Genomic DNA, 12,835 nt, shown 5'->3' with positions numbered 1-12,835 from the left:
TTGATCTACTGCATTTGAATATGATTGGTAGTAACAGTAACATTGTTCTGTGCTAATGAAATAAATACTCTGTAATTGCTATCTGTTCCATTACTGAATTTTATTTTCCATACTAAAGTGCATTCATTTTATTTAGATGCCACAACTAAAACCTGAAACTATTAGTATGACTGGCCTAAACCTTTTCCAGCATTTGTGTAATTTGGCTCGATTGGCTACTAGTGCATATGATGGTGGCTCAAACTCAGAGGTAAGCCTAGATTCTGTGCTTATGTTTTATTTCTTTCTGAGGGAAGGGGAGAATTAAATTACTCATCTGCAGCAGCATCTCTCTTGAGAACTTACTGACTTGAATATTTACTGGTTTGAGATAGGAATGCCACAGCCCACAGTGGTGGGGTCTGCACAGATTGCTGCCTTGAGTAGGTCCCTGGGAACTCAGGACTCTGAAGTTCCAAATGTGAGACAGTGAAATGGAAATAAGAGGCCAATGATCCCGAGTTTCCCTCATGACTTTGAGCACGTGTGGCTCTTGTCTCTAGAGGTAGAGATAGGAAACCACAAAGAAAGTGATACCTGTTGCCTGAATATCTTTGTGCAGTTTATCATATTCTTAGCATTACTGTATTAATTGTGTTTAAAGAATGGGTTTGTAACATTTACTTTCCTAAATAAGAAGATTCAGATGACATTCTATTAGGCATATTTAATTCTGACTAGAAATCTCTTATAAAATGTGTCTCAGTGTACGTGTGAAGTGCTTTAGAAGTTTTTCTTCTGTAGTTTTTTGTGCAGAGAAACTATCTCAGAAATAAAATGATTTTTCTGTGAATTAAGGCAAATTTTTATTAAAATGCTATTCTTGCAATGAATACTGATTATAATTGCAGTTTTAAGGCTTCATTTAGAAGTATTCCTGTTTGTCAGAAATGAGGTCATTCTTTTGAATTTTAACCAGTTCTTCTCATGCTTCAAAGTATGAAAATGTTTCTGTGAAACTTAGAATTTTATAGTAATTCATGAGTGCAGTGATGAGAACCCAAGCAGAGGAAAAATGAAGGTATCTTTAGTAACTGCATCACAAGGCAAATATAATGTCTCAAGTCAGAAAAGCATCACTCCCAGTATAACAATGAGGCAATGTTTTTTTTTTCTGTGTTTGTTTTTCTTTTGTCAAAACAGTTGTGTGGCATGGACCAATTCTGGGGTATTGCTTTAAGAGCACAGTCTGGTGACGTCAGTCGAGCAGCTATCCAGTATATCAACTCCTACTATATCAACGGTATGAATTTTTATTTTTTTTCTCTGTTTAAAATGTAAAGAATATCTAGTGTTATCCCCTTTTATTCTTAGTATAAAAATGCATAGTCCTGAAGTTGTGCGTATATAATTTAGTTTAACTCATATTACAGGTAAAACTGGTCTGGAAAAAGAACAAGAATTTATTAGCAAGTGTATGGAGAGTCTGATGATAGCTTCTAGTAACCTTGAGCAAGACTCTCACTCAAGTCTGACCATTATTGAAAGAGGACTCCTAATGCTGAAGACACACCTGGAGGCTTTTAGGAGAAGGTAAATAGCTTTATTGATATATTGGGATGCGGAATGTATTTCCATTCCTCTTATCGTAATGATGAATGACTTATGAGTTATTATTCATTCAAGTAATAGTTTCTTTGGTTTTCTTTGTGTAAAGAAAAGACAGGAGTAGATGATTCTGAAACTTTTAATATAAAAGGTCTAAACAGTTACCAGGGTTGGCCCTTGTCCTTGTATAAATATATACAGTTCATGTTTCCCCATCCCTCGCCAAAGAAACTTCTTCAAAGTTAACTTTAATTTGAAAAATAGTGAGGATATCAATACCTTCCTCTTCTCTTGAAAAAAAGCCACACAAACCCAAACAAAAACCCCAACCCAGAACAGTGAATAAAGGTGCAAGTTTTGTCTTTCCTGTCATTGTTTATCAAACATTTGTGTTAAATAGGTTTTGACAAAAATATTTTTTCCATCTTTTTACCTCCTCCTTAAGGTTTGCATATCATCTGAGACAGTGGCAGATTGAAGGCACTGGTATCAGCAGTCACTTGAAGGCTCTGAGTGACAAACAGTCACTGCCACTGCGAATTGTGTGTCAGCCAGCTGGGCTTCCTGACAAGGTCAGTTAAAAGCCCTTTTACAAGGCCATCCTTCACTGTTAAATTTCAGTAAGTCCACTGTGGGCTTTGAATAATAAAACAATTTTTTTATTTCAGATGACTATAGAAATGTATCCTAGTGATCAGGTGGCTGATCTACGGGCAGAAGTTACCCATTGGTATGAAAATTTGCAGAAGGAGCAGATAAATCAACAAGCACAGCTTCAGGAGTTTGGCCAAAGCAGCCGCAAGGGGGATTTCCCTGGTAAGCTATAGCACTTGTACCTGTATTTTTTTCCCTTACAAGGGTTCATCCCTTTAGAGCTTAGAAGGTTAGGGTCAGTTTCTTCCTCAGATATCCTAAATAAGCAAGTGTTATGATTTATTTTCTTCTAGCTGTTATTTTAGTTATTTTATATATATATATATATAATAAATTTATATAAATTTATATAAATTATATATATTTAGTTATTTTAGTATATTCTAATTATAGTTAGCATCACCCTCGCTTTTAGTTAATAGCATTATTTCTTAAGCACTAGCATTTATTTGAAATAGCAAAGAAAATGTGGATCTGCCAGAAGTCCTCAGATCCAGCCAAGCTCCAAGTTCCAATACACTTTCCCGCACAGTATTTTTTCTTCTCATGGTTTTCATTATGTTGTTTTCTGTAATTTGGAGATTCTGTTACATAGAAACTTATTCAGTGTTTTGTGAAATGAAGGTTCCTGGCTCTTGCATTGGTTCAGAATTTGAAGTCATAATTCAAATTCATATTTATATACCCTACATACATGTATTCCAGTCAGGTGTAAGATTGTCCTCACTCCTGCAACTGATGTTTAATTTATGATCATCCTGTAGCAAAAATGGTCATCCATCCTCTTCTGACGCTCTTAATTTGGAATCACCTTTCTCCTGAGACCATCGTTGCTTGCTTACAGTGTGATGAATATGCATCCTGTTGTTGTTCACTGTCTTTACAGTGTTTTCTTGTTTCCTTTCTTTATGAGCATTAGCATGTAATGTGTATTATCGGAACAAATTCTGTCCATGAATGTGTTTTTCTGACACTACTGACCATTAGCATATGTGTAAACATAAATCTGACTTTCTTCTCATAGTTTTTAAAATATTTTTAAAAAATGTTTTAATGAGACACACTGTCAGGAAACCAGAAATTTAGACATCTTGATGACCTTTGTGAAATCCTTTTCCAGCCACTTGTCAGAATCTGTTCTAGTGAAGAAACGATCTTGTTTTCCACCAAATATAGCCAGGTAGCAGAAATTTTTATTTTTGTTTTGGCTGTATCGTAGAAACACACAATTCAGAAAATTCGGAGTTGTAGTCCTACAGCAGCTGCATTTCAGTCGTGTTACGTATGTACAGTGTCTTTTGTGTCTGTGCTGATACCCATAATTTGTACTCGTTTTTGTGGAAGTTGTTTTATTTTTTCTATGTTCATTACACTAATTATTAACATACCATAACTATGGGAAACTGGAGAACTATAGAATTTGTATCTGTCGATTCATAAACCCAGTGTCCTTTGCTAGGTTTAAAACCTGTGTTAATGACTCTAAGTGCTTTGTCTTGCAATTGATATCTGTGTTGGCTGATGGATGCATAAAATCCTGTAAGAGGCTAAATCTCTTATTAACCAAACTCCTGAAGAAGTGCCTCTGCATTGTTCTCTGTGTGCTGCTGTGTGTTTGGAATAATCTCATCATGTGATTTTTACTTTTCAACTAATTTTGAAGAAGATAGGGTTGAAACTGAGACTTGCGGTTAAAACCTGCAGTTTTACTTATGTACCCTATTTTGGGGACTATTTGTATAGATTAAAAAAAATAAATTACTTTCTAATAACATTGTCACAGAGAGCTCTGTGAATGATGGTTCAGTGTACTGACAGTTTAAACTTAAAGACTTGGGTCACTGCATCACAGGAGACGTTTACTGTAAGGTGCATAGTGCATACTTCCGTCTCAGCGACCTCCACTATGTCCATTTTAATTTACCTGGATTAGTTAACCTACAAACAGTTCTTGATTAGAAACCTGAAATGGTGATTATTTTATCAACTTAGGTAGAAATCTGAGCAGAGTTTATCAAATTCCAGTAAAAATTAAAGGCTTGTGATGTCAGCGTACAATTTTTTCTCTTGTCTTGTCCTTACAGAGCTAAATCTCAATGTCCTTAGTTGCTTTTTAGTTTTCTCAGGTGGGCTTTCAATTTCACAAAATAGACAAAGATAACAGAATTTTTATATCAGCTTTTGGCTCCTGGAATTCTAGACTTGCACTTTTATTTTTAGTTCTTTTTATTTGTTTCAGCTGTTGTTAACTGTGAGTGGCCTGCTTTAGCACTCTTGTTAGCCTGCCTTTTCACCACCGTCTAGATAGCAATTTCATTTCCAGCATCTTTGCACAGTGTTGTTTTCATTTTCCTGCTCTTGGAATCCATGAACAAAATGATATGTCTGAAATGATAGCAGTCACATCTAACACATGTTGTGTTCAAAAGGAAATTTATTTTGAGAAGATGAAGACAGTGAAAATTAATGTTAAACAGATTGTTAGAGAAGCGAGGCAACTATTATTTTGGCAAATGAAGCTGCAGGTTCTGAGGCAGGTTAAAAGAAACTTAAGCATTTATTAGTTATAGATACATTTCTGATGTTTTCTGCCATCATACTGCTGTCAAGGAAATAACCAATACCCACTAGCCAAAACTCTGGGAGTGTATCTGAAAGTAGTAGATGCATTCACATTTATTGAATGTACTTTTTAATTCTCTTTCACTACAATAATCATAGTTGTTATTTTTTTTTCTATTTACCAGACATTTACCACATAATTCTTTTAAGGTCCTGATATACCTTTTGTAATGTCTCTTGCTCAGTTGAAATTTGCATTGCTCAGAGAAATGTGAGATTGTGTTCACTTCTCACTCAGATTGCCCATTGTAGTCTTTCTTCTGAAATATTACTAGTTTGCTAGTAGGATGGTAGATTTCCATATTATTTTTGTGGATGATGTGTTTTCCTGCCTTTATCTGTTGGAAATTATTTTGTCTGACTGCATTGATAAGTTTCAGAACACCCAGCTGGTGAGGATGGGAACAGTAATAGATATGTGAGGTTTGTCCCAATTCTGTATAAAACCTTCATGGTTTTATTGTTAACTGATGTCCCAGCAATTTCGTTTGGGCAGGGTTTGAGGATCATATGTATTTGCCTGATACCTCCGTTTATCTGGCCGTTCCGTAAAAGTTACTGTGCATACATCTTACTGGACTGCTCTGGTTTGGAAATGTCAGCACTCGTGTGTGTATCTTGGCTGGTTTTGGGAAGCATCACTTAGAGTTGTGTGCATACATCAGCAGAGGCTCCGTGGCTGCAGGCTGCAGATGATGGGCTTCCGATAATTACCTGAAGAAGGCTGACTGCGTGTACACTACACCGTACATATCTTTATGGCAGTGAAAGAGTGAAGTTTGTTAGCTGCGTATACGTAGAGGTTTGGGGTTTTTTATTTTAACGCATGTCTTTGAATACTGTGTTCCTATAGCTAGGTAATGGGCTGTTTTGAAGCATTTTCGGGTTACAGAACTCTTGAGTACTTTCCCAAGATTTCTGCAAGAGGTTCAAAAATACTGGCTTCTGTGAAGAAGTCTGTTGAAATCCCAATGTTGAAGTATAGTGGCAGCGTGAAGCTGGACTGGTGTGGAGGACCAGGGCCTCATGTTGGGAAAAGTGTACATGTAAGAACAGTGGCTGAACAGCGTAGCAGATTTCAGTCCATGATAAAGATCTTTGTGTGCCACAATTGGTGGTTAGAGCTGTACGAGTACTCTGAGGTATGAGGTTATTGTGCATTGTAGTTCTTGGTTACTGCTTGATTGCGCCAAATCAAGTGAAATTCTTAATCCTCTACTTGTTCAAATTTCTTGTTCAGTGTTGGGAATTCTTTGAAGGGTGTTCTCAGTTTTTCCTTTCTGAAGTGTATGACATACCCAGTTCCAACTTACATGCAAGTAAGATTAATCATTGCTGCTTAGTCTTTGCTGACTTTATCACAGGTGTGTGATACCGAGGGATTTTGTTGATGACCATAATCATTTTCCATTATCCTTTTCTGGTGTAGCATAATTTACTACAAAATACAGAAGGCATGTTTAATCTGAATTCTAAAAACTTTTCGCTACAAGATTGGGTGAACTGTTATTGAAAAGGTTATTTCTGAATACATGCAAGTAAATTTAGTTTAACATGGTAACCAGTTTTCTTAAGGAAATTACATTAAGTTTTTGCCTCATTTTAATTGCTACTGAAGAGCGTACTATTAAAAATCATAAGTCTTAGCACTTCTGTTAGAAAATGAAACTACAAGTCTAGAAATTTATTGAAATACGTTTTTATCCTAGGTGGCCTCATGGGACCTGTGAGAATGATTTCATCAGGGCATGAACTGACAACTGATTATGATGAAAAAACACTTCATGAATTGGGTTTTAAGGATATGCAGGTATTACCAGCATACAGATAACGGTCACTGAAAAAGATTGGTTGATGCGTTGCTTTTGTCTTGTGCAGCTGATGTAGATGATGGTGGTGGAAGGTATACTTTTCTTTGGGAGCATCCTATGGCTTTCTGTAACCAGTTGCTTCATGCTATCCAATATGTGCCTCCTGTAAGCTCCGACTAACGCTGTTGGTCTTGCTGGTGTCAGTCTTTAATAATTTTAAAAGTCTATTTGTAGTTATGTTAGCAGATGTGAAAACTCAAGGAATAAAAGAAAAAACTAATTTTTTTTCATCCATCAAGGAAAACAAGGGAACAGTGAAAACAGAATCAAATATTCACTTTTTGTCTGAGTTGTTGAACACATAGTCATAACATTCCAAAGTAGCAGTGACTCCTTTCACAGGTTAGATCTGAAGCTTTTTTTAATGCTCATCTGTAATTTTTTATCTCAATTCAGAGTTCCTGTTAGAGTGGTCTACTTGTAAGTTTGCTAAAATCAACAGTATGGAAAAGCCTGATTCGATTTGTAGAACTGTGAATGACATCATGACTATTTTAGGGAGTTAGGACTGTAACAAAACTTACCAGCAGATCATCACATACATTGTTTCTATCTAAAGGAAAACTAAACTCATACTGTACACTTTCAGGGATCTGCTAACATCCTTTTAGAAGGATTGTTGCTGGCTCATGTGCTTACATGTGCCTTAGCTGACTGTTAGCAATAGTAGCAGTTAATCTGTCTTGACTCTTGCGGTTACAAATTGGACATTCTATTGGACTACGTCTTTGATTGTTCATTAGTTCCTTTTGCTAAATGAATTGGATTAATGCAAAAACAAAACCAGTTTTTAAAACAAGTTTTTCTTACTAACATAGATAATTTTGCAGAATTGGACTAGGGTGCAATCAGATGAATTCTTAATGTTTTCAGGACCTGGAGGAGCAGTAGCATTCAGTTTGAATGGCAGGGTGTGTTCAATATATGGAGGTGATAACTAGTCAGCAGGAACAGTTCATCTGAGAAAGGCTTTCCACATCGTGATTATGCCAGTGTAACAAATATATGCTTTGCCAGCCACACTGCTATTTGTATTGCTGTGCCCTTGCTAGCTTTATTCTGGTCCAGTTTATCTCATTTTTCCTCTGGATTACTTTTTCTGCCATTTCATTAATACACTGAGGAATCAGACGAGTACCAGTGTCTCCCAGGCCTGAATTGCAAAATAAAGAATGAGGGACAAGGAAACAGTACCTGTCTACGGTAACAACAGCAAACACTGTATGCAGCTGCACCATGAATGCCTTAAGTGAAAGCAACAACCAAGCTTTAATTATGGCAGTTGCTCAAAATACTGCTCAGTAAAGATTTGACAACAAAGACACCGATGTATCTTTAAGTTCTTAATTATGATCCTGTTGAAAACATTTCAGAGTTTATCATACGCATTTTAAAAATTGCGTCTCTCCTCCTTGTTGTCTCTTTCTGTTTCTAGATGGTGTTTGTATCCCTGGGTGCACCAAGGAGAGAACGTAAAGGTGAAGGTGTTCAGCTTCCAGCATCCTGCCTACCTCCTCCTCAGAAGGACAACATTCCAATGCTTTTACTTCTGCAAGAACCTCATCTTACCACCCTTTTTGATTTGTTAGAGATGCTTGCCTCTTTCAAGCCTCCTTCTGGAGAAGTGGCTATGGAAGATCGTGAGGTAATTTAGAGTAATTTTATTAGAGCAGTTAAATTGAATTCTTATTTAATTGGATCTATTTTTCCTGTCTAGCTTACTTCCTTTGTACTCTGTCCAATTGCTAGATATGCTTATTGTCTGTATATTCATATCTCATTTAGGGTGAAATCATTATCATGGTTTTTCTGATTTTCTTAACAACATTGTTCTGATATGTTTTAAATGTTCTAAATATTGTAGAAGCTACAAAACAGTAATTAAGAAAGAATCTTGATTAGTTGAATAGATGTCGTGACTAATAATGGGAATTGGCTTGAAGAAAGGTTTTGTAAAGGTTGTATTGCAAAAACTCAATCTTTGTGTTATGGCATCATTAGCTTGTGGGAAACGAAATAACCACTAGTATATTCAAACCATTGTTTATTTTTAAGTTTTATTTACGCTCACATTTCAAAATATGTGATAAGCTCTAAAGATAATATAACTTAAGCTCTAGAGATAATATAACTTAGTTTCTTGTATATAACTTAGTTTCAGTGAGACTTCAACTATCATGTTCTATTTATGGATTTACATTAGATGGAAACAGCTTCTTAATTAAAAATAAATATATTTGTGGTGTTTGAAATCTTATTTTCACAATTAAGTTCACAATAAGAATGGTGTTCTATGGTTTGTCAGAGTGCAAGGTGTGAAGAACTCCATCTCCATGCAGAAAATTTATCCAGACGTGTCTGGGAACTGCTAATGCTTCTGCCAACGTGCCCTAATATGTTGCAGGCATTCCAGAATATTTCAGATGAGCAGGTGAGCAAAAGATGTTTGTTTTACATGTTTATCTTTTTTACACGCGGATGTTTTAGGGTCTGCTGTTTTAGTTGAATTTTCCTCAAATAGGAATGTTTAATGGTAAGTATGTTAAGTGTGCTGAGACACAAGTAAACCTAATAAACAAACCTTAGGTGATTCTTTTGAAATTAAACTAAACAGAGATGTCAGCCTAGTTCCTGAAGTTTGTTTTTATGATTCCTTTTAAGAAATGATTCAATAAATGAGTAGTCAATACTGATTGTCACAATCTTCTGGTTTGAATTGAAACAGCAGTTTCTTCATCTGCAGCTTTGCTTCAACATTATGGGAGTTGTGATAGTATAATCCTTCTGTACTGTCTTCTATAAGTTCAAAACGTGGGTACTTACCTAGCTGTTTTCTTGCCCTATAGATGAAAACTTTGCCTCTTTTAAAATTGTTGAAATTACATATTAACAGTTTTTAGATATTACAGATCTTTATGGACACATGCATCAAAATTTTCATGGAAGTTATAATTTAGAGTATAGCATTTGGCTTCCTGTACTTGTGCATACCTTAGTTTATGATAATATTGGAGGTTTACTCAAATTCCATCAGTGAATACACGTTATTCAGATTGTTAATCATGTATAGAAATATGCTTGAAATTGTCTGATTTAAAATAACATAAAATTGAAAACCAAACAGTCTGTGTCGCTTTAAAAATCCTCTCCTACGTCTCCGTGCATTTTTTGGATAGATCAGCATTACATGTAAGTGTGTTAATTATTTTGTGTCTTTATCATCTTTTAAGGGTAATGATGGCTTTAGCTGGAAGGATCTTCTGCGAATAAAAAGTGCCCATAAACTTTTGTATGCCCTGGAAATTATTGAAGCTTTGGGAAAGCCCAACAGGAGAATAAGACGTGAATCTACGGTAATTGCGCAGATATAGATGTTTTTCTCTCTGAACCAAAGTACATATTGATGAGTAATAGCATTTTAATTCTTCACCTGTTTTTACAATGAATTGGTCTTGTTTATCTTCAGGGAAGTTACAGTGATCTTTACCCAGACTCAGATGATTCGAGTGAAGATCAAATAGAAAACAGTAAAAACACATGGAGCTGCAAGGTTTGATTTTCCTACAGTATTCTGTGATACCTTACATAGTTTTTTAAAAAAACGAAATGGATAGTAAGAGGTTTTGATCTCAAATTTAGGTATAATGTTTTAAGGTTTTTCTGTTAGCAGGCCTGTAAATTTGTTATAGTTGTGTACAACTATTTATTTTGGTTTTCATAAAATAGTCAGATGAATAGTTTCTCATTATTTATTTATGTATGAAGCTTAGATTGGTATCTAACTGAACTTAGTGATATTTCTGTATTTGGGTTTTTATTTTCACATTGGTACCATAATATACTTACAGTTTGTTGCTGCTGGAGGGCTCCAACAGTTGCTAGAAATTTTCAATTCTGGAATCTTAGAGCCTAAAGAACGGGAATCATGGACTGTGGTAGGTGTTGATTCACTCCTTTTCTCCAGAATAGCATAACTCTCATTTGTAAAGACTTTCATTACTTTCCACCTTTGTTATAGTTACTTTTCTGCAGTAAATTAAATAAATGAATTCTGTAGTTGAAGCCACCAGAGTCTGTGCAATAGCATCTTTTTCTTGAATATTTTATATTCCTAGAAGAATTTATTTTCTTTTTGAAAAAGTCTTCACACTTCTGCTTTTTTTGTATTTTAAAACCAGCCTTTGTATTTTTCTATGTATTTTTGGTTTAATTTTTTGTCCAGTCTTAAAAAATCCTATGTCCTGGAATGTAAATTTGTAGATCATGGGAGCACCTCAGAGAAAAAAACCTGGGCTTCATCTTTAGCGATGATTGCAACTGCATTGATATAACTATTGCATATCACGCTTCCTTAAAAAAGTCAAAATTTGCCAAACAAGAAGGGTGTACTTTATTTTTTGCTTTTTTGGACTTATTTTAGGGAAGGTTGCTATTAGGAAACTTTCATTATAGTCTGTTTTAAATCAGTAATCTGTTAATTGTCTTTCCCTCTGAAGAGGCCAAGAAATACCATTTACCCTTGTTAGCACTGAGACAAAAGTGGTAGCATTGTGGCTGCTGTGTTATTAAAGACACTTTTCAATAATGAATGTTATTATTAATCGTTCTTATATAATGTTTTTGTCGTCACAGTTCTGTTATTAGTTTGAGCTGAAGTCATACTGTAATGAAAAGTTTTTATTAGCAATTTTTCCCTTTTATTTTCAATTCTGTGGCATTTAATTAAAAAAAATGAAATATCTCAAGCTCTGAGTCATATGTACATAAAAAGATATACGTGAACAAGCATACACATGTATGTATGAAACTGGTGACAGTTCCTGAAATGCTGAATAGAAGCCAGGTATACTTTTTATTAAAAATTTGATAGCTTTTTAACTGATTTTGAGGTATTTGTTCTAAAATTGTTTCAGTATTAGAAAGAAATGCCCATTCTGTCTATTCAGTACATGAACAAAAGTAAGTTTGTTTGCTTTTATTGGTCTGCCCAGAAAGTGTTCACAACATGGTGAAAATAGTGACAGATTCTGCAACCAAGAGTCTTAGAGTCCTGACTTATGCATGTATTGGGTGCTAGACAGCTGACTTCATGTGTTGCTGTGACATGGTGCTCTAGTTTTGTTAATTTACTGTCATAATGGTCATAGCCACAGAGCTGGAAGCCATGAAATTGATTATTAAATCAAGATTTACTAAATGTATCAGTAGTTTTCATCAAACAAGAGACGTTACAATACAAAATGTTATTTTTTAACTAGTATTTATTGTCTCTGTGTGGTTAAATATATTCAACCTGAAAGCACTTCTTTAAACCATACTTTATACCCTGTGCTATAGTTGAATACAATGAAGGACAGGGGCTTAACTGTTGAGCTTAACTCCTGTACAATTTCCTTTGTGTTATTTCCTGCACTGAATAATAGAATGTCTTGAATGCCCCTGTTAATAGGGCTAGTTCATGAAAATATTTTTGTTATAAATAAGGATTTTTAAAACCCTTCCTCTTTAGTGTCTGTTCTGGTGAGGTTTTGCCGGTTAGTTCTAGCTGTTTATCCTGTATACCTTACTTAAGCTTTTTCATTTCAAATTCTGTAGTAGGTGTAGAATAGTTTGTAAAATAAATCCCTGAAAAAATGCAATTTCATTTTCTTGTTATTCACAGTGGCAGCTCGACTGTCTCGCTTGCTTGCTGAAGCTGATATGCCAGTTTGCAGTTGATCCTTCAGATCTGGATTTAGCTTACCATGATGTCTTTGCCTGGTCTGGTATAGCAGAGAGTCACAGAAAAAGAACATGGCCAGGCAAATCAAGGAAGACTGCAAGTGACCATGCAAAGGGCCTTCATATACCTCGTTTAACAGAGGTAAGAGATAAACTGTGTCCATTTTGTGAACTTTGGAAAAATTACTCCTTTGTTGTGTGAAGCCTTTATTTTGGTAATAAAATAATATACTGGAAAAGTTACTGATACTAATCTACGTCCCACATGTTATTCTGATGTAAAAAGAATTTTAGTTGCTTTAAACCGGGCAGTTTTAAAAGGCGGAACTAAAAGTTTTTGTGTGTGATGAGCACGTGAATTGGGAATTCAGAATTCCAGT

At 35.2% G+C, this 12,835-nt stretch overlaps 1 protein-coding gene across 11 annotated transcripts in view; it reads left to right on the top strand.

Annotated features, from left to right (window-relative positions):
* USP34 (ubiquitin specific peptidase 34) overlaps positions 1 to 12,835 on the top strand; it is a 134,369-nt gene that overhangs the window by 65,892 nt on the left and 55,642 nt on the right. For all 11 annotated transcript variants that reach the window (XM_040611623.1, XM_040611619.1, XM_040611622.1 and 8 more), the window contains 12 exons: positions 137 to 250; positions 1,183 to 1,282; positions 1,413 to 1,572; positions 2,033 to 2,159; positions 2,256 to 2,403; positions 6,573 to 6,673; positions 8,170 to 8,379; positions 9,040 to 9,165; positions 9,965 to 10,087; positions 10,201 to 10,284; positions 10,583 to 10,669; positions 12,397 to 12,597. In XM_040611623.1, coding sequence (XP_040467557.1) covers positions 137 to 250; positions 1,183 to 1,282; positions 1,413 to 1,572; positions 2,033 to 2,159; positions 2,256 to 2,403; positions 6,573 to 6,673; positions 8,170 to 8,379; positions 9,040 to 9,165; positions 9,965 to 10,087; positions 10,201 to 10,284; positions 10,583 to 10,669; positions 12,397 to 12,597 — 1,581 coding nt within the window. The remainder of the gene's footprint in view (positions 1 to 136; positions 251 to 1,182; positions 1,283 to 1,412; positions 1,573 to 2,032; positions 2,160 to 2,255; positions 2,404 to 6,572; positions 6,674 to 8,169; positions 8,380 to 9,039; positions 9,166 to 9,964; positions 10,088 to 10,200; positions 10,285 to 10,582; positions 10,670 to 12,396; positions 12,598 to 12,835) is intronic.

Source organism: Falco naumanni, chromosome 12 (assembly GCF_017639655.2).
Source record: "Falco naumanni isolate bFalNau1 chromosome 12, bFalNau1.pat, whole genome shotgun sequence".
NCBI lineage: Eukaryota > Metazoa > Chordata > Aves > Falconiformes > Falconidae > Falco > Falco naumanni.
The sequence above is the reverse complement of the archived record's forward strand: the minus strand, read 5'-3'. Positions and strand labels throughout refer to the sequence as shown.